This window comes from Girardinichthys multiradiatus, chromosome Y (assembly GCF_021462225.1).
Source record: "Girardinichthys multiradiatus isolate DD_20200921_A chromosome Y, DD_fGirMul_XY1, whole genome shotgun sequence".
Taxonomy (NCBI): Eukaryota; Metazoa; Chordata; class Actinopteri; order Cyprinodontiformes; family Goodeidae; genus Girardinichthys; species Girardinichthys multiradiatus.
In genome coordinates, this window is record NC_061818.1 from 21,268,257 (window position 1) to 21,290,389 (window position 22,133).

Genomic DNA, 22,133 nt, shown 5'->3' on the forward strand with positions numbered 1-22,133 from the left:
TCAATAAGCAATTATTCTAATGCAATTAAACATGACTTTTCCTCTCTTCTTACAATCAATACCGGTCATTTCCTATAATCACAGGAAATGTGTCACTGAGGTCTAGCAGGGGTGTCTCTCCTGTAATTAAGCCTCAGTGCTCCTCATTGTGAAACCACGGAGCAAAACAGGCCACTCACTCCCACTCCTTAACCTCATCCTTTCTTGGCAGAGACTGGTCCTGTCTAATTATGGGCTTCCAGGATAAAAAGTCGTGGCCAAACACAACAGGGGACATGCAATCACAAACACACACACACACACTGGCACTATAATGCAAAATAAAATGCCTATTGCTCACTATATTTGAGTGTCTGTCACATATTTTTATGTCTGAATCTTAGTGCCAAAGTGAATGCCCTCCAATGACCCGTGTGTCAACAAGCAAATGGGAGCCGAGCAGTAACAGGATGTGGCCCAAGACGGATTACTATAGAGTTACGCCAGACTCTTGAGCAACAAACTGCCTGTTAAAGCCACGTGGAGGAGGTGAGAGTCAGTGGCTACCCTGTTGTTCACATAATGAACTGTAAATACACAAATCAGCGTGGAGAATGCCACATCAGCATACAAGCTTGCTTTCTGGTCGACCATCAAAATGTCAGGATAACCCTGCACTGTAACAGGGTATTTCATCACAGTAAGAACCAGAGCACACTGTCTTTACCTTTAAAATGTCAGGAATTACAGAAATCATCTTAATAGTGTTGGTTGATCAAACTTCTTTGAACACTTTAGCCTAATGCCATTAATCCTCACCAGACTGTTGCCCAGAGATATTTTTAGCAAATAATTTAAAGTTTAGTAAAGTTCCTCTTCTTGCATTAGTTACAACAGTATGTCACATCCTTAAACGATGAATTGGTTTCTCGGATTTGTAATGTATATACATTATTGATGAAATCCATACCTGAGTCTAGTTGCACAGATAAACACTATAATGCATATTATTGGGTTGAAAACTTTTATTATTGCAGCATATCTTTAGGGATTTTTAAAGTAATTTTTTTTTTTGTGCATATTTGTTTTAACCAGATGCATCAATAGCATGCAGTTTCCAATTTCACAATGCCAAACACTTCAAGAGCCTCATATTTAAGCAAAAGTCTAGTTTTTGTTTTCTATAACTGCAGGACGGCAAGACTTTCCAACCTCAAACATAAAATGAGTTTCACCAATTTCTCATAAAATCAAATATTTAATGGTTCCTAAGCCAAGGAAAGTAGTACCATTCATGCATAAGGGCAAATGGCTTTAAAAAGAATTAAAGGAACAGATTTGAGAATCATTTTAAAAACAACAAATAAATCAAACAAGGAAGAGAATACATATAATCATCAATTAAAAATAAAGAAATTGTAAAATGTACATTTAAAAAGGGCTGCACGGTGGTGTAGTTGGTAGCACTGGTGCCTTGCAGCAAGAAGGTCCTGGGTTCAATTCCCAGCCGAGGGTCTTTCTGCATGGAGTTTGCATGTTCTCCGTGTGCATGCGTGGGTTCTCACCGGATACTCCGGCTTCCTCCCACAGTCCAAAGACATGCCTGTTAGGTTAATTGGTCACTCTAAAATTGGTGTATGAGTGTGTGTGTGTGTGTGTGTGTGGGTGGTTGTTTGTGTGTTGCCCTGCAATGTACTGGCGACCTCTCCAGGGTGTACCCTGCCTCTCGCCCATAAACTGCTGGAGCTAGGCACCAGCTTCCCTGCGACCCACTATGGAATAAGCAGTAGAAAATGACTGACTGACATTTAAAAAGTTAAGGCAGGATACATCTTTGGCCTTTATGGGTAACACTGTAAAGTTTTCAGTCTTGGCTTAATAAAGCCAACAGTTTTTGCATGTTTCAGGTTTACATGCATTTAGTTCCAGAGCTGAACTAACTCCCCAAATGTTGCCTCTTTTTAAAACAACTTGGAAAGGTGTACTAGATCTTTCCATTAAACATAAGGTTATAGTATGTGTTTTTCTGTGTGGAGAAGACATGGCCTCTCACAGTATGAAAACCTTAAGTAACATAGTAATACTTAACATACATACATAATACATAATTACACCAAAATTTAAAACAAAACTATATACCATAATCAAATTTTTTTGTTAAAAACAAGAAAGGAAACATTTATTTTTACTATGGCAAAATAATATAAAAGATTACTAGGGTTAGATTGTTATCTAAAACATTTATTTACTGCTATAAGCAAAGCAAACAGTAATTAGGTTTTTAAGTGTTTAGTGAGTAGCAGTGTTATATCTTTTGAGTATTCAACTCTTTATTATTATAGAATGATGCAAGGGTAACAAATCTCAGTTAGCAAGCTCAACGGGTTGCTCTACACACATGCTGCCCATAGCTTAGCCACTTCAGTTTAAAACATGTTTACCTCAATAAGAACAACTGATGGCGTTCCTTTAGTTTCAAGATTACAACTGTCTGTAATTTTGGTGACTGAAGATGTTCCTAAACTGCTGAAGTAGCTCTCTTTTGGCCAGCTGACTGGCAGTGTGCAGCAGCATTTGTGGGATGGGCAGTGCTGCTGTAATCTACACTCAGTACAGTCAAAAAGAACACCAGGCACTTTTGGATTTTCTATAGGATCTCATTAGATGGACTTTAACCCATTTAATGAGATTATGATAATGGTAATGATTTAAAACCTTGGCATACCTTGATAGTAGTAACTGGCCTGTACTATATGTGGATTTTCCGACTATTTCACATTTTAGAATAACAATAAAATGGCTTTGATACCAGTGGTTTGGGTCACCTTATGAGAGCAGTTTCACAAACAAACTAGAACAAAAAAGGGGGATTATCAGCCTTCAAGTGTCATTTGTGTAAAAAGTAAATAATTCTTTCCCAATAACCTGTTGAAAGTAGATGTTGTTAGAAGATGTTATTATCAGTGTATATTACACCAAACAAACATTAACTTTTGCAGTCACGCTCAACGGAGTCTTGGGTTTACATATACAGTATTCAATATATTACAATGTCACAAAGAAAACAAAGAAAATCACACCTCTTTTCAATGTCCCACCGATCTTGACCTCAGCTTGTTTGATACGGATTTTTAGAAGCTGAAAGGAAAAATATAGACAGCAGACATCCATCATCTGGTCTTTGATCGTGCTATGAATTGGGACCTTGAGTAACAATAAGGCGTCAGCTACAGTGTCAGCTGATGAGTGGATGACGGACAGAAAAGAGTTCAGCGCCTGAGCCCTCTGATGACAAACGGGTTAGTGGCTGCAGTAACTGTCATGTCTCTGGGAACACGCACCCAGTCTTAGTAAACACAACAACACTCGCTTCAAGGTCACTGCCTGCTGTCCCCTCATTTTCTTTATTGTACTTTGCTCTGTGCTTAAACTACACAAATCAGCACAGCAGGACCACCAGTCTTATTTTGTTTCCTGCTATGACTGGAAAATTATATAAACAGAACAAAAATAGAGCTCTTAAACTATATCAGTATATGCTTTAAAAGAAGAATGACCACATTACAACCACAAACGTCAATGTGTTTTATTGGGATTGTATGTGATAGACCAACACCAAGTCCTGCAAAACTGTGGTGTTAAAGGGAAAATGAAACATGGCGCCCAAATTATTTTTACAAATACAAATGTAAAACCTAGCAGCAATTTGTCCTGAGACAGCTTCAATCTGATACCCCAAATAAAATTCAGTGGAAGCATTTGCCTCTAGAGGTTATCTAATTGGCAGCCTGTGTACAATTTAATCTCAGTACAAATATAGCTGCTCTGTGAAGGCCTCAGAGCTATGTTAGAGAACATTAGAGAACAAATTCATCATGACGACCAAGGAACACACTCCAGATCAATCAGCAATTAGATCAAAATAAAAAATGCTTTGTCTACATGCAAAACCCTATCTGTAGATGAAAATTAATGCTGAAGATCAGAGAAAACATGCTGTCTCCATAGTGACATTATATTGGCAGCTTTATGCTGTAAAGATGTTTTCTCTCAGCAGGTGCAGGGAAGTGGGCCAAAGCTGATGAGAAGATGGTGGAGCCACATACATGGTGATCCTGGAATGAAAAGCTGTTTGAGGCTGCGATAGAGAGTCATCTTGTAGCAGCACTTGGTTTCAAAGAAATGGTTTAATAAAAGCATATTTCTGTGTTAGAGAGGCCTAGTCAAAGTTTCACATTTAAATCCAATTAAGAATGTATGGTAAAACTTGATAATTGACGCCCTCCTTCCAGTCTGACTGAGCTTGAGCTATTCCGAAGAGCAGAATGGATATCTGTAGATATAAAAAGTTGTTGCAGACATACCCCAAAAGATTTGAAAGGGAAGGTGTTTATACAAAGTTGTCATGGAGTGACATTTTGGACTTGTTGGTTTATTTTGTAATTTTGATTCTCCTTATGGCTCTTTGTTTATTTCTTAAGTTATTGTTTCTATGTTCCCCTCTAGTTTCTCTGTTTACTTTAGTTCATAGTTATTCTAGTTCTTTATTTCCACCTCTGATTTATTCTCTTGCTTAGTTTGTGTTTTCTGTTTTAGTCCTTTCACCCAACCTCAGCCTTTGTATTTGTTTCACCTGTTCCTTGTCACACCTGTTTTTATGTCTATGCTTTGTTCATGCTTCGTTTATGCTACGCTTTGGATACCTATGCTTCGTTTGGACTATGCTATGCCTTGCTATGAGTTCCTGCAGGTTTGCGCAAGTTTTGATCTAGTCCTTGTTTCATCCCTGCAGTGTGTTTTGTTACCTTTTGGACTTTTATGAATAAACAAGGAAGTAACTATGATGCGGCTACCGAGCTCTTGTCTGCGCTTTGGTCCGACCCACAGTCCTTCCCCGACATTAGGAACCAGCCAAAAAGAGGACCAAGCAGAACCAGAGATGATTACCTTGTTTGAGTATTTCCGACGTGCCGCGGAGAAGAGCGCACGTCAGGATCAGGAGGAGAGAGAGCAGCGGTCACCGTTTTGGGGCACAAGACTGGCTAGGCCTCTTCCGGGTACCGGTCCGCTGCATCACAGACCCTCTCCTCATCCCCGGAGTAAGTCACTAGCTCCAGTCTACTTTTCCTCCTCGTTTTTGGAGCCAGAGTTGCCTGCAGCGCACTCTCCCAGTTCGGAGCCTGCCCCATCTCGTCGGAGATGTCGCCGGCGCCGCAAGCAGTCCGCAGCAGCAGCAACGCCTGAGCTCGTCACGTCCGCAGCAGTAGCAGCAGCAGTGGCAGCACCTGAGCTCGTCATGCCCTCTGCTGGTCTCCGGTCATCGGTGCGACCTCCTGCTCCGCCATGGGTTCAGGCTGGGTTGCAGGAGATCAAGAAGGAACTTATGAAGTCACGTTGCCTAGAGTGTGTTCCTCACTTGATTAGCAATCCTCAGGATCTGGTTGACGTGCACACTATCTTACTAGATGAGTTTCTTGCAGAGGGATGGCTAGACGCTCCAGCTCCACTCTCCGCTGGAGGTCCCTTCGATCCTCTTCTCGTGGCCGTTAAGGCAGCCATGCCTCTGGACTCACAGCATGCAGCTAAGCCTACAGAGCCTCAGCCGGCCGCCGCCGGATCTACAGAGCCTCAGCCGGCCGCCGCCAGGTCTACAGAGCCTCAGCCGGCCGCCGCCGGGTCTACAGAGCCTCAGCCGGCCGCCGCCGGGTCTACAGAGCCTCAGCCGGCCGCCGCCGGGTCTACGGAGCCTCAGCGGCCGCCGCCGGGTCTACAGGGCCTCGTCATGACACGGAGGAGCCCGTGGGAGGGCTGCCTCCATTCCCACACCATGCTTCGGTGGAGCCCATGGATGGGCTGTCTCCAAGACCTGGTCCTGAGCACCTGCTCAGTTTCCTCTGGGGGTGTTACTGGAGATACGGACTGACTTTTTGACTTTGATTGACACACCAGAGCCTGACTCTTTGCCTGACTCTTTGCCTGACTCTGCCTGACTCTTTGCCTGACTCTTTGCCTGACTCTTTGCCCGACTCTTTGCCTGACTCTTTGCCTGACTCCGAACCGGACGCCAGGGCCAAGTCTTCAGGGTTTCTGCCTGGGTCCAAGTTGGACGCCAGGTCCAAGTCTTCAGGGTTTCTGCCTGGGTCCAAGTTGGACGCCAGGGCCAAGTCTCTGAGGATCTCGCCACGTCATACACTGCTTGACTCTTCGCTTCGTGGGTTTGCCTGGCATCTCCGCTGTCGGACTCCAGGCAGCCTGCATCCTCGCCGCAGACCTCCGAGACATCGGCTCCTTCATCGTTGGCTACTTCGTCACTGCCGGCCTCCGGATCATCAACCACTTCGATGGCTACTTCGTCGCAGGTCTCCTGGATTTTGTTATGCGCCCCTGGAGATTATGGACTTTGGTTTTGTTGTTTTGTTTATTGGGAGTTATTTTTGTTTTGGACTCTGGCCCTCCTCCCAAGGCCCCCCTCCGCCCACCCTGGTTTGGTGGTTTGTGTTTTGGACGCTTGCCCTCCTTCCGGGGCCCCCTCCGCCCGCCCTGGTCGGGTTGTTTTGAACTTTTGTTTTAGTCTCCAAGTGGTCGTCTGGAATCCGACCTTGAGGAGGGGGTTATGTCATGGAGTGACATTTTGGACTTGTTGGTTTATTTTGTAATTTTGATTCTCCTTATGGCTCTTTGTTTATTTCTTAAGTTATTGTTTCTATGTTCCCCTCTAGTTTCTCTGTTTACTTTAGTTCATAGTTATTCTAGTTCTTTATTTCCTCCTCTGATTTATTCTCTTGCTTAGTTTGTGTTTTCTGTTTTAGTCCTTTCACCCATCCTCAGCCTTTGTATTTGTTTCACCTGTTCCTTGTCACACCTGTTCCCTGTTTCTTTGATTACCTGCCTTTTGTTCCCCTCTCTGTGCTCTGTGTATATTAGTTGTTCTGTTTGTTTAGTTCCTCGCTGGTTCCTTGTTTCTATGTCGGTGATGTCTATGCTTTGTTCATGCTTCGTTTATGCTACGCTTTGGATACCTATGCTTCGTTTGGACTATGCTATGCCTTGCTATGAGTTCCTGCAGGTTTGCGCAAGTTTTGATCTAGTCCTTGTTTCGTCCCTGCAGTGTGTTTTGTTACCTTTTGGACTTTTATGAATAAACAAGGAAGTAACTATGATGCGGCTACCGAGCTCTTGTCTGCGCTTTGGTCCGACCCACAGTCCTTCCCCGACAAAAGTATTAACTCTGCAACTCTGGGGTGGGTTGAATCCAAATGCACACACCTTTTATATTTGTAAAAATGTTGAAAATCATGTGCTGTTATCCATCAACTTGACAATAAGACAGTACTTTGTGTGTGTCTTTAACATAAACCCCTTTAAAATATGTTATTGGTGGTTGTATTGTGGGGCAAAATATTAAACAATCCAACGCCTTTTACATTTTTCCCATTTACTGTAACACTGAATTATTTATTTTATGTTTGATCTCTATGACCTGAAACTAAAAGCTTGTGAACAGTTCCGCATTTAAAACAGCAATTAAAACCCCAACCAGAAGAAATAAAAAACAATTTCATTGATAACACTGATTTAAAGGTTTAGAAGATAACTTTTTTTTAGACCAAACCCTAGACATTACTGTCAATGATGGGCTCCTTTTACACAATGTTCCTCACATGTCCCCAAAGAAGTCCATTTCCAGCTTGTTCTCAGTCAAGTGAATAAATGTGTCACAGCTCAGCACCCACCCTCACACTCATTTCCTTTCTCTCCATTTCAGTCACCAGCTCAGTGTCCCTCAGCCAGTCTTTCCTTTCTTTCAGCAGCCTGTTATACCTAACAATAAGCCATTTCAGAACATTTCTATTGCTTTACTGCTTGAGATTAGTCCCCAATTATAATTTATATGCTTAGAAAATGTACACACCCATTATCTTTCATCTTGAATTGAACTGTTAACAAATCATCAGAGTCATATAACTGCCAGCCAGAGGTTGAACTGATGAAACTTTTATCCTTTTATGGAAGACAGTCATAAAAATGTTGGGGTTTTTTCACCATTGCTCCCTTAGGAGATGTCTGTATGCCTGATTCAGACCTGTGTTTTCCCTTCTTCTAGTGACAGAGTTATTGGTCTACATTATTTTATAACTTATAACTGGTCTTGTATCTTCATATGTGAGGTCTGGGAAATCAAGTTGAACTTTCAATGGTCTTGCTGCCTACCTCAGGAACAGACAAGCCCTCGGGTCAACGTTTCAGACACAGAGACAGACACAAACATATTTCTCTGCGAATTCCAACGGGCAAAAAAAGATCTGAATCCAGAGTGTCTCTGGACTTTCTTTTAATCCTTCGTTTCAGTTCATAATTTACTCCCCTGTTCTTTCCTTTTCAAATATTAAGAAGCTTAATTAAATCATGTGTAACTCAGATGTTTTTACTTAGAATCAGTTCACTAAAAATGTAATCTCACAGCACTTTATGAAACACAGAGATCCAATTTAATTACATAAATATCAAAGTAATCCAAGAAAAGATAGAGGAAATACTAAAGTAAATGGCAATAGTAAATGCATATAAAGGATAAATGGGGAGTAGTAGGAGAAAATCAAGGAATAGTGGTAAGCATGTCCTTCAGCAACATTACCCTATAGCTGTGCAACTACAGAGATTGCTCTGCATAACTCAAACCACTCTAACTAAACGGTTTATTATCACAAAGTAAAGTTTTAACCCTAGTCTTAAAAAGTAGACAGGGTGGCTGTCTTATGATCAAAAAGTGACAACTGATTCTGCAGGAGAGAAGCCTGAAAACTGAAACATCTGCCTTCCATCCTACTTATAGACAACCTTAGTAACCATCATAAAATCTGCAGACTGGGAGCAATGTAGCCTGTTCATGGAATAATCAAAACTGTTATACAGTAGTTGTGGGAAAAAAAATAGTACAACCCATTCAGTATTTAGTTATTTCAACAGAAACGTTTGCATTTTGATGTGTAATCTTTCAGACATCTTATTGATATCTTTTGAGAAGTACATAATTTAATTAGAGGTAAACAGTATAAAGACTCTGTTTTACTCATTAAACAAAAGATATCAACAAAATTGTATATTCTAACTTAGGAGAAAGTTAGGACACCCCTAATACATAGCTGGTGAGCTGTTTCTTTTAGCAATCTACCAGTTTTTGACATCAGTCTAAGGAAAGTTTGCGCCGCTCCTTCCTTTCAGGTAGGGCATTTTTTTAGGGGTTTCTTGCATGTACAGCCCATTTCAAGTCATTCCACAGCATCTCAAAGATTGCTGCAGACCTGAGCATTGATTCGGCTCACGACTTTCCATTTTGTAATTCTCAGCCATTGAATTTGCTGGTATGTTTTGGGTCATTGTCATGTTGCAGGATCCAATTTTGCTTCAGCTTTTTTAGAAGTTACATTAGTCATCCCATCTGAGTGTGACTTGAAAAGTCTGTTAAAGTGATTTGACACAGCCACTACAAACAGACAAATACTGAACCAGTAACCAGAAGCATCATACCTTGGCTAAGGAGAAAAAGAACTGGACTGTAACTCAGCGATCCAAAGTCCTCTTTTCACATTAAAGTGTCACAAAGGTGGTTCTTGGAATGGATCCAAAATGCAGACAGGCAGACAGGAGGTAGCAGATGCAGGCATGAACATGGACATGCTTGGCATTGCAGCAGTCGAGGACATGGACAGGCTTGGCATGGCATGGCATAGCATGGCTTTAGAAACAGTATTATTCAACAAGGAGCAAACAGAGCAGAACAGTAAATATACTGCAGAACACAGGTGTGACAGGGCGAGTAATAGGCAGGACGCAGGTGGGCTTAATAAAATTGATTACAAAATGGCTATGGCAAAGTAGAAACAAATAGCAAAAATAGTAGAATAGTAGAAACACGAAAGGAAAATCAAAAACTCAAAACCCTTCAAATCATGACATAATGTTTTAATTTTATTTAGAAATCAAGGTCCAAGGATTAAGGTCCCAGGTCATCAAGAAAGTGGAGAGGCAAAGAATACACATTGCTTGAAGTCCAGTGTGAAGTTGCCACGGTCAGTCAGGATTTGGAGTGCCATGTCATCTGCTTGTGTTGGTTCACTGTGTTTCCTGAAGTTCATAGTCAACACAGCCATCTAGCAGGACATTTAAGAGCTCTTCATGCTTCCTTTTGGTAATTTTAGAGTATGTTTCCTTATGCTGACATGCTTTATGGAGATGCTGATTTAATTTTTTAGTAGGAGTTCGCACTCTACCACATGGCCAAAGGTACCAAAAGCTGGTTCAATACTGTTTTTGTTTTTGACTGGCCCGCAAACTGGCCTAACCTGAACCCCACAGAGCATCTATGGAGTATTGTCAAGAGGAAGACGAGAGACAACAGACCCAACAAGGCTGATAACCTGAGGGTTGCTATTAAATGTGCAGTGGTCTGAAGCAAAACAGGACCACAAAGCCAGACCAAATGGAAAAAGATCTCTCCAGTGAGAGTTTGAAGAAGTGCCATGTTTCTGCACCAACAATAGAAGAAATATTTTTTATGTTTCCTTCAGCCTCAGATGCACCTTCTTGCCCCAAGAAATAAATATTAAGATCACCACATTCAAATAATTACCACATGATTGCAATAATAGTCAGCCCAGTCTGCATAATAAATATTTTTCTTTTCAGATGCAAGCCAATGATGAGAAGCTCATTCTGCCCAATAGTTAAGAACACAAACTGCATGAGCAAACATGTATTTTCTTAACAAATCTTCTGGGAGAAAAATGCATGTATGTTTTTAAAATAAGTTTTCTGTGTTGAGATAACAGAAAATTCAGTCTGAACCTGCCCTCCTGAAAGACACCACAGAAGTGGAAATTAGATGAATCTGTTCTCTCCTCACTGGCAACACATGTTGATATTGTGTGCCAAAAGCAACAGGTTTCCACTTGCAACTCCAAAGGATACAAAATCCCACATATGTTTTTCTTTTTTTTTTTCATCTTGTGCAGCTTTAAATTATATAATTCAAAGATAATATTTCTGGCATTCAGGCATGCCTATGCATATAATTTTAGTTTTTTGTGAGATATGTATTAGGATGCCAAGGTTGCAATAGGGAGATCTTTTATATTGGCTTGTTAACTTTCAGATCTTGCTTTATTTGGGAGAACAAATCTAGCCGTGGCTACGGACTGCAGCTCAACACCTTTGGGAGGAGAGGCAGAAGCCAAAAGAAACTCTTCCAGTTTGGCCCACACCGTGAATTGTGCAAAGCAAGCACAAACCAGCCAAGGAATTATGCATAATTTCCTTAGATTTCTGTACTTTGTGTGATTTGAGTGAGCTAAAAACAAAGAGTTTAAATAGACTTTTGTTATGTGTTTCTGGCAGGCAAAAGTTTGCATTTGGCAAAACTGAAACTTCAAGGCTTTAATGTACTGGTCATTTTTTCTGAGTTAGACAGAAATCTAGCCCAGCCCAGACCCAAGTGTCAAATGCAGTAATTGCTTTGAATGTGTTGCATTCCCATAGTTCACATAAAAACAGGTTCCACTTTATCAGGAAATAGACTAAATAACCTGTGCCACAGCAGGTGGGTGTATTTTGTCTACAAAATGTATGACTACAAAACTGTGGAATACTATGCGAGGAATGTAATTAACTGATTAGAAAGCACTTGATTAAAATTACATTCATTATTCTAGTGTCTGACCAGGGTTTCTGCTTGATATAGTTGAAATGAAATGAATAAGCCAAAAACATTCCTTGCTTTTTGGGTTTTCTCCTTTCTTCAATGTGAAAATATTTTTACCTTTCAAAAAAACCAAAGTTCCAGCCAAAGCTTAATATTCCCTCACAGAAGATGAAAAAGTTGTTGAATCTGATGTCTGCCAAAGCACTCCACCAGGTTTGATAAAGTAGCTCAGGAGTCAAAGTAATCTGGGCCGAGCCAGGTCATATAAAGACATTATAACAAAGATGAAGCATTTCAGTCAGAAATATGTTACTTATGTCTAAGCAATAAAACCTCATCATGACACGTCCCGCCCTTGTAAACGAAGAACTTGTAGGTTTTCTGAGATAGTACAAAAGAAAATCCTTAATTTTGCAGAAGCAGCAGCAAAGAACTTTTTTTTTTTTTTTTTAATGCCATTAAATATTGTATTAAACATACTAGTTTTGTGGAGAAAGACTGAAATAATAAAATAAAACAAAAACTGAATTGCCACTTGTTCCTGAGGTACGCAAGCTGGTTTAGAGAACTCATTGACCCCTTACAGCAAATGACACTAGTGGCCTTTATTGACAGTAACCAGACAGAAAATGGGCAGAGAGGGAAGGAGGGAAGACATGCAGCAAGGGTGTTAAGGTTGGGAATCAAACCCAGGACGGCTGCGACAAAGACTATGTGTTTTGTATATTGGGCACCCGCTCCACCGCTACACCTCACAATGCCCCTTACAGATTTTTTTCCAGGGATTTATCACTATATTGCCTTATTTCATAAGTGTAAATGCCAACAAAATTTTTACAATGTTGTGAAAGAAGAAAGAAATAAAAAATAACAAAATAAACCCTGGACCTTCACTTGTTCCAGTTACACACCTGTGTTGCTGTTACTGTTTGCACTGCAGTAGTGCTGGTTGCTATAGGAAGTTAGAAAAGTAGCACTTTAAAACTCCCCATAGCCTTTGCTCAAAAAGCCGTTGTATTTTTAGTGAATGTGTTCAGTAGTTTTCAATGTTGGTGTTGCTTAGGATGTTACTTTTATACAAAGTTATTATGCACGGGATAAAATATCCAGATACAATTAGTCTGATCCTGCCATTGTAGCTAAATTTGGCTCCTTTCTCCCTTACTGTCACATCTTAGAATGATTCCAGTAGATGTGCTGTTTTCCAGTTTCATACATCACCATTGTCTTCTGTTCACAATTAACTACATTGACAAGTTGCAATGTGAAGATCTTGTGAATTATTTTTAATATGTTAGTTGACAATTGAGCATTGGGATGTGATTAATAACTATGACAAAGCAAAAGAACAAGATAATTTCACCCTCACCATCATGACCAGCCTGTAGAGGCTCCTCTGCTTTAAACGGCTCACCTGATATCACAATTGGTGAGTCAATAGTTGGTCAATGGTTTATCTCTAGAACTAGAAGTTTTTGCTGCTGAAAGATGCACTGTAGCCAAAAAGCTCTTCCATGGTTCTACCAGTGAGATTAACTTTCTTAAATTTTTCCAGCAGTGGACAACAAACAGCAAATTTGGCTCTTAGCTTAAGGAATCATAACTTACAAATATCTTTGTTGGAAGTCAGGTGTGACCGCTGAAGTCACCTTCTGGATCCACCTGCACCTACACTCATAGGTCCACAACAGGCTCACACGCTCCAGTTTGCTCTGATACATGCACACATCCGCTAGTGTTACTTGTTGTTAAGGAACAGTGAGTGTAACATTTTTGGTAAATGAACCAAGCTGGCCAGCGGCCCTGGACTGGAGGCCTGTTCTAGACTTCACCAGAATCAACAGATTGCTAATCCACCTCTGGTGTTATTGTCATGCCAACATTGATTAGGAGTTATGCGAAATCAAAAGCCCATTCTGTTCTACCACAACAAACATAAACATGTGGAGCTTTCTTAATTCTAACGGGACTTTAAATGGAAGCATCTTCTTTGGTCAGATGAGACTAAGATTACGCCTTTCAGTAATAAATACTCCTGAATCAGAATCAGCTTTATTGCCAAGCAAGGAATTTGACTCTGGTACACATTGCTCTCAATAATAAACCCACGGCACTAAACCCAACTCCAATTGGGTTTAGTGTGAAAAATAGGATGATTATACATGGAAAAGCACCTCATGTCTACTGTTAAGTATGGTTGAGGTTCTGTGATGCTGTGGCCCAGTTTCACTTCCAAAGGCCCTGGGAATCTTATTAGAGTGCATGGCATCATGAAAATCTTGAAATACCAGGAGATTTTAAACAAAGAGCTGGTGATTGCTACTAGTAAATTAAAAACTGGTCATCATTTGGTCTTTTACAGTAGAATTACCTGAAGGATATGGCCAAATCAACACAGTAATGATTCACTAGCCACGGCATAAAGCTTCTTCCATGCCTATATCAGTCGCCAAACCTGTACCCTATACAAGAAAACAAGAGAGGATCCAGTACTATGGATGATAGACAGTGTAAAGAGGAACAGCCAATGAATGTGGTATTGATGATTTTGCTAAAAACAGTTTAATTTTAATATTGGATATTTTTCAGTTTGATATGCTACTCCAGCAAAAGATTAATTTATTTTAAAGCTTTATGCAACTTTTAGTGATGTGGAAGCAATATAATGGTAATCATTTTACATGAGACCCTTTGAGTCATAAATATGTACCATTTGGGGTCTACAGAGCTGTCTGAGAACCAGTATATTAAACTTGTAGGAACACCTACACTGTGCCGTCAATGGTGCAGGCATTTGGATATCCGGAAGTTCAAGGTTGCGTCAGCGCCCTCTGGCTGCACACCAGAGAGTTGCAGCCTCTTAGCTCCCAGAGCGTCTCATCCCCAAAGCTCGCCTTTCATGTCCCAGTGGTGCTGCTTGTATGTGCATGGACGCAGCCAATCTCTTCCTCATGACGCCACCGAGGCTGGGCTCAGATGTCTTAAGATTTAACAGACCCACCCTGGATGAACACTTGGGGGGAGAAAAGGCGGTACTGAGAGGACAAAATCACGACCTGGATCGCAACACCTGCCAGGCAGCGTCTGATTTTACTTAAGAGACGCTCGCAGTCAAAAAAGAAGTGGAGCAGCATCCGAGCACCTCGCCGATAACCTGTTCTTTTCACGGATTGTTTTCTCAATTTATGGTCTTATAAATTAATTTCAGATATCATTGGGACGCTTGATTCCAGCGGACTACGTGAAATCTACCTCTGTGGTGACATTATATTTTAACAGAAAGCAATTATGACTCGTTTGATGTCTCACTCCGCGCTGGGAAGCAGGTTAAAGGAAGAGCATCGATGCGCTTAACGGGACCCCGGTCCCCTTTGTTACATCTCCTGAAACATTTATTCACACTGACGTCCCCCTGACATCACATCTAGCTCATCAAGAGCACTTTTAAATGCAAGTCCACCTGTCAAGACATGAAGATTTTGGACAATTATGAATTGAACAAGACTCTTGAATATGATGGGAATTTTAGCGCTTATTATGAGTAAAATGGTAATAGAAGATCGACATAGTTATATTGCTGCTTTCTCATATCATACTACTGTTGGATCTTAAAAAGCTTGCTCTATTTAAGGGAAAATATCGCATAAATAACCATGATATTGTTTCGTAAATTCAGAGTGTTGATCCTAATGGTGTTTTTAATTGCGTGCACCCTGCACATCATGATAGACTTGCTGCCAAAGCTGGAGAAGAGAGCTGCCGGAGCGGACGGCGAGGAGGGCGGTTGCCAGTGCGCACAGCACCCGGGCAGGGAGTCGCAGGGCTGGGGGAAGCAACGCGCCAGATCGGCCGCTGAGGCGGGCTGGCCTAACAAGCACACCCTGAGGATCTTGCAGGACTTCAGCAACGAGCCCAGCTCCAACCTGACGTCCCACTCGCTGGAAAAGAACGCGGCCAGTGGGGACAGAGCCAGGGACTCCCGCGGGCGGACGGGACCGTCGGCGAAGGAGCACAAGCCGCTGATCGGGGACGCGAGCGGGGGGCGCACCGTCTCCACCCAGGCGCTCTCCCAGTTGTCGGCTTTGTTTGAGCATTCCTTGTACAAGGTTGACCTTCCTCCCCTCACGGATGATGATACTCTGTTTAACGTAAACAATGACTTCAGGTTTTATCCAAGAGACACAGGGAACCAGGGATGGTAAGCTGATTAGATTTTAGGGTACGGTGGGGAAGTTCTTTATGTGTCTGTTAATGTGAAGAAGATGACTGTGAAGGACAAAATACTATTCTTAATCTATCTATCTATCTATCTATCTATCTATCTATCTATCTATCTATCTATCTATCTATCTATCTATCTATCTATCTATCTATCTATCTATCGTAATTCTTGCACAGAACCTTTAAAAGTTAATCTAATTTTCTGTTAAATGAGAAACTTTTCTACCTTCTGTTAGTTACCTTCTCTAGTCTTTAGATTTCACTCTACAGATTCCTTACATCAGTAAGCCTATACCTCTCCCACCTGTGATTTTTATTTATTTATTATCCCCCAGGCATAATGAGGAGGGAAACGAGGATGAAGATGAGTTTTCTCCAACTTCAGAGGTGACAGCAGAATCCTACCCCAACTGGCTGCGTTTCCACATCGGGATCAACCGATATGAACTGTACCCCAGGCACAGCACTGTGCTGGATGCCCTGCTGAAAGACCTTGTCTCTCAGAGGATCACCAGCGTGGGTGAGTCAGTCAGGAAGAGTCGTGTCATAAGAGATGGTGAGACACAGTCAGGTTCGTCTGAGGCGGTGAACATAAATAGATAGTTTTATATACATGTAAATATTTGGAGTGTTCCTATGCAGTCTGGAAAATTATGGAATTTTTTCCAACTCTACATAGTATGGAAAAAGAAAACAGTGTGGAAAAATATTTGGTTTCCCAGACTTTATTTTCTGTCATAGTTTTTTTTTTTACCCTATTTCTAGCTTCATCCTTCTACAATTCAACTCTGACCAGTTTCCCTCTCCCTCCTAAAGAAATCCATTCTAGATCCTAATGCTGCCACCTCCATGTTTTAACATGGGCGTGGTGTATTTAGGATGATGTGCTTGGAATGTTATTTGTCCATCCATGCATCCATGCGGTCTGTGCTTTCTGGATGTCCCATATATAAAGCCTGACCGCTGTAGAAATATCTGAGATAAATTTGTTTTTTAACTTTCATATTTATGAGCTATCTTATGATAACTTATTATATAGAGAGGAGCAATGTTGAAGCAGTTTTTAACCCAGAGAAGCTGTTTTATCTAGCTTTCAATGTCCTCCTATAAAAAAATTATAAAAATGCTAATTGCAGCTATTTTCTTGTGCTTTCATGCAATTTTTGCATACAATTTTCACAACAGAATGACAAAAACAGTAGAATGATTTTCTTCATCTTTTGTATAGTTTTTGTTATTATTGTCTGTCCATGGACTACACTCTTTTTTTTCCCCCTAAATTTTATCTGCTATACTATTTTGGAAGGGTCATGTAAGTTTTGTTGCTGTACAAAGTTTTTATTTAGTCGGAATCCAGGCAAAATGGCTCGGTTGTAAGAATATTGTAAAGGTTTTGTAGAAGTAATGTTCTACCTCAATACTTTAATAGTGAAGTATTCTTGCCCTTTATGAACAAAAGTCAAAATCTATACAGAGGTTTGCATTTTTGTTGTATTTGCAGTTGAAATTGTTATAGATAGACCAAAAACAGGTGTTTTACATTCAAATTAAGTATTAAATGTTTTTAGCTACAAATCTATGCCAAATTCATACTGAATTGAGCTACAACTGTTTTCTAGTTTACAGTTTTACAACACTTTTTTGGATGATTATTTAGCAATTGTGTTATTTTCATTCATACCCAAGCCTTTTAAGCTATCTCCATGTTGTTTGTGCCTCCATCTCTTTTGTCTGCAATAAAACCCAGCATAATCTGTGTGTCTTCAGGAGCACATTCAGCAGTGACCCATTAATGCACACATTCTTCATACTCATATCTGCTATGCAGAAATTACAAAATATGTATGAGCTATATGGCATTAGAAAGGTTCCCTCATCAGCCATTTTTTACAGATCATGCTTGTTTTTTGTTCCTCCTTTGTGTCTGTCTCTGCTGGGAAGCGTTTGTGGCCTTTTGTTCGGAATTCAGCTTAACTCATAAATTATGCTCATGGAAGCACAGGTGAAGGCACAACGGATTTATCATCACGGCACCGGGGGGAGGCATTTTTAAATGCTGCTGGGGGAGGACTGTAGAACAAAACTATGCAATTTAATGTTATTGTGATTGCATGTCAGCGGATGAAAACTAAAGAGAAACAGTCACTTAAGCTATGCTTGGGCTTTTTGCAAGAGGAATACCATTTCAAATTTAAATCATAGCAACTCTTGAGACTAAGGTCATAGCTTTTAATTTCACAATCGCTTTAGATTTGAACAATTAGTGATTACTCTGCTGTCCACCTATGCTTGATTGAGTAAATGTGTTACATATAGAGATGCATCAGAGTTTCGAGGCTGATTTCCAGTCTCCAATTTTTGTTTTTGTTTTCCTGTCATAAGGGCTTAGTAACTGTTTCTCTTAGACAGAGATGTGATGTCTCACAGAGCTATTCCTGTAAAGCAAGGTGCTAAGATTTTTTTAGTTTTTAGTTTTTGAAAACAAAGACAAAATAATTACGAAGTTGATATTTAAAACTGACTTAGCATCTGATAAAAGCGATTAGCATGGTTAGAGCAGCTAACATGATAAAAACTGTAGTTTCGGTTTTTAATGTAGAATGTAGATCCGTACCATAATTCTAAGATTTCCCAAATCCAGCATGTTTTATGACAAACACAGGTAAAAAGCTCAAAAAAACGAAACACGGCAGCTTTGTTGTACTCCATTCCCTCTTCCTGTCACCTGCTGAAAGTCTTGCTCTCTCATGCTTTTTCGCAGCCTGAACGACAGACATTTCTTGACATGTAATATAACAGCTTCCGTTTTAAACAGTGTTCTCTACTTGTTTTAGATGAAAATACATCTAAGTAAAGTCTTTATGGTCAATGAATACAAATTGGTATATATTTGCCTGAAAAGTGAAATTTCCTTCGATTTTTGTCATCAGGTGCGTCTTTAACTTAGTCAACACTGTGTTCTTTGGCTTTAATCCCAGTCTGTTTTTTTAAGAATTAAAAAGGTGTTGCACCTGAGGTTATGTACTGCTGTGTGCAACAGTGTATAAAAAAATCCAGAAGCCTTTGGAAATGACTCACAGTAAAAGGAAAAGGCTTGCTGGCGCTGAATAGGATGAATTGAGACAGACAGAGCATAACAGAGAGGATGTGAATACGACAATGACATATACAAACAGAAAAAGAGAAGAGGGAAGAAAATAGAGAAACAAAATGTGGGAGCTCTTGAGACAACCGCACTAAGAGTCAGTAAACACAGAATACATCCAACATGCTCATTCAACAATCTGGTGCATGGCAGGGAACTTACACTGATATTGGGGCTGGGCAGCAGCACAGTGTTTTGTAATGTTCTCAAGTTAATATGCCATAATAAATGTGCAAATACCTTCAAAATCTAGTCCATTGTGACAAATACACAAGGTATTTTTGGACAATCTTGGCCTGGTGGCCCTTTTGTTTGAGTCAGAGGAAAGTAGGAAGCTCACTCTCAGGATCCATCACCCTGAGGGAGACACTGCGGATATGACTGATAGTCAGAGACATAAGCTTCCAGCATGCAGGAGGTCACCGTGTCTGAGTGACAAAGGAAGTGGCTAATGTGCACAAGATGTCATGAGTGATCTGTGCAATCAATGGAGGTTTGCAGAGAAATGTTGAGTCATTGATTCAAAAAAAAAAAAGACTCATGTCTCTGTGTTTAATTTAGATATTTCTTTAATTGCAAGTTGTCACTTTTGTATTCAATTGCACATAGCTCCAAACCCTCATCATTTCACTTTCATTACATGGTGTCTGGTAAGTTGTTTAACAGATAAGCAAATCTATTATGATTTCATGCAAAATGGCACTATTGGCAAATGCAGAGATGTCTGTGCAAATGTGATGGTGTTCCACGTTAGCATGTGTGCGTGCCTTTGTTCACGCCTTCCACAGTGAGGCTTGCAATCTATCATCTCTCTTGTTTTTCTCCCAGCCATGAAATCCGGAGGCACCCAGCTGAAGTTGATCATGACTTTCCAGAACTATGGACAAGCACTGTTCAAGCCTATGAAGTAAGTAGCACTGGAATGGCTTATGTGATTTGATAGTTATGTTGCAGTTGTCTGGATTTTTATAAACATTTCTACAATCTGAAAGGTGTTTTAGGCGGCTACAGGGTCTTGCAAAGGTTTTCATACACTTTAATATTTTTTTTCATTTTGTCACGATTTTATGGAATAAAAATCTAAAAAGTGCTGGTCATGGGAGGATGTATAGAGCTATTGTAAACACATTGCAACCCTAAGATAAAAACCTCGTAAGAGGATGATAAAGACTTGACAGTTGGGCATTTCAAAGCTGTGAAAAGTTTTTTAGGCATTTACACTTTACAATCATGCACTTCTTTGTGTTGGTCTATCACATAGAATCCAATGATAATACACTGAAATGTGTAGTTGTAACTTGACAAAATGTGGAAAATTTTGAGGAGTATGAATACCTGCGCCATGCTATACTGTAATGGTAGAAGGGCTGAACAAGGTAATAAGTGCTGAGTACTAACACTGTCTCTGTTCATATACACATCTCTCCCCTCTTAGTGAGTTTTTGTTCTGATAGGGGAATCGTCTGTCTCCTTTTTAATTAACATCAACAGGCTTATGTGTTAATTAAAACGAGCATTGAGCCATCCCATAGTCGTCTTTGGGGAGGCCCAACATGCCAGCAGAGGCACATTGCTCTTGCAAAAGAAATACCTTTTAACTCTCAACTGTCTTGAGTTTTTCCCCATGAATTCTCATGTTGACACGGATAAATAGAGTCCAGGCCAACTGTGAGGCGATCAGAAGTAATTGCTCACAAGCCCGTTTTGATTGCTATGAAATGCAAAAAGGTTTTCTGCATGAGAGCCCCTGTGGAGAACATTAGATATAGGAAGAGAGGGATAAGAAAAGAGGTAAAGCAATGAAGACATCCACAAATATGTGTGTATATTTGTGTGTTCTTGTGTACGTATCGCTCTGCTTGAGAAATTATGATGAGTAAAGCTCTAGAAGGTTCGTAATAACCTAACCTAATAAAATGGACTTCGAATCGGTTTTGATGTTCTTTAACAATTTAACCAGAGAAGAGAAATGTGATTGAACCAGCCAGAGCTGGCCCAATGCTTTGGGCCCCCAGTTCAACAGGCAGTGTCCCCTAGAGAATCTCACACGGTCTCACAACTTGTTTTGTAGTTGTTTGTAGTCAAGTTTTCAATGACTGGGACACCTTTTAAATCTGCTCCATTGTAGCACATCGAAAAAAAGTGAAAATTTTTAATCAATTTAAACAAATTAATATTAACATTTCAATTAAATCAATACTTTAGAGAATTTACAGTACCTATTGCTAATAGGTATTGGCCGGTAACTGCATCAGAATAGACCAACGGTTTTATAGGCTTATAATTTCAAAACTGCTTAAATTTTCCAATATGCTATTCCTATGTTTTAAAGTCTTTATATCCATGCCAGAGTAGTTGTCAGAGAGAGATGGGTTTTCTCCAGCTGTGTGGAGCATACAGTAGTGCAGCCTCCACCTGTTGCTGCACACTGCTTGCAAAATGGCTGAAAGAAAGCAGCTACTTTTCTCCCTAGTTTGAAAGAAAGACGAAGTTGGCCGTTTAGAAAAAAATATACTTAGACGGTTGTGGTATGGGAACTACAGGAGTGCAACCCATCACTCTATTTAAGGTAATGCTGTTTGGAAAAATGACCAGAAAGAGTCAGATACAGTGTGTCATTTTAATACTATCTTGAGAATAAATACTTTGGGAAACACTGTTAGAGAATGTTTGGTGTTTATTCTGAGTGGTGGTTCCAGAGTAGGCAGAACTCATACATTTTAAGAAACCATGGCTCCAGAATATTGATCAGACTGTGATAACGAACATTACAACAGTAGATGCTGTACTATAATGTCCATAAATGCAAATCTCTTTATAACCAACAACACCAGCAGGCATCATCAGCGTAGTCACATCTGACAAGAACAATAATCACCCTAGGTTTGTGCATGTCTGTGTGGGTGATTCACAGACAATCTGGCGATACATGTATGAGTTGTAGATGAATGTAACTTTGGTGGTAGGCTGGGTGGGAAAAAAAACAGAATTGCAGGCCATGGTGAAGTCCTTGGGTGGTGCTCAGTGCAGAGGTTGGGATTAAATATGTCAAGAGACAGTCATACATTATTAATGGTCATGTAATGTCTT

At 40.3% G+C, this 22,133-nt stretch overlaps 1 protein-coding gene across 1 annotated transcript in view; it reads left to right on the top strand.

The window, feature by feature from the left end:
* The first annotated feature begins 14,588 nt into the window (after positions 1 to 14,588).
* Positions 14,589 to 22,133, top strand: part of LOC124864373 (extracellular serine/threonine protein kinase FAM20C-like) — a 52,031-nt gene continuing 44,486 nt past the window's right edge. The window contains exons 1-3 of the mRNA XM_047359144.1: positions 14,589 to 15,875; positions 16,234 to 16,418; positions 19,872 to 19,950. Of these exons, the coding sequence (XP_047215100.1) occupies positions 15,331 to 15,875; positions 16,234 to 16,418; positions 19,872 to 19,950 (809 nt within the window). The 5' untranslated portion in view covers positions 14,589 to 15,330. The remainder of the gene's footprint in view (positions 15,876 to 16,233; positions 16,419 to 19,871; positions 19,951 to 22,133) is intronic.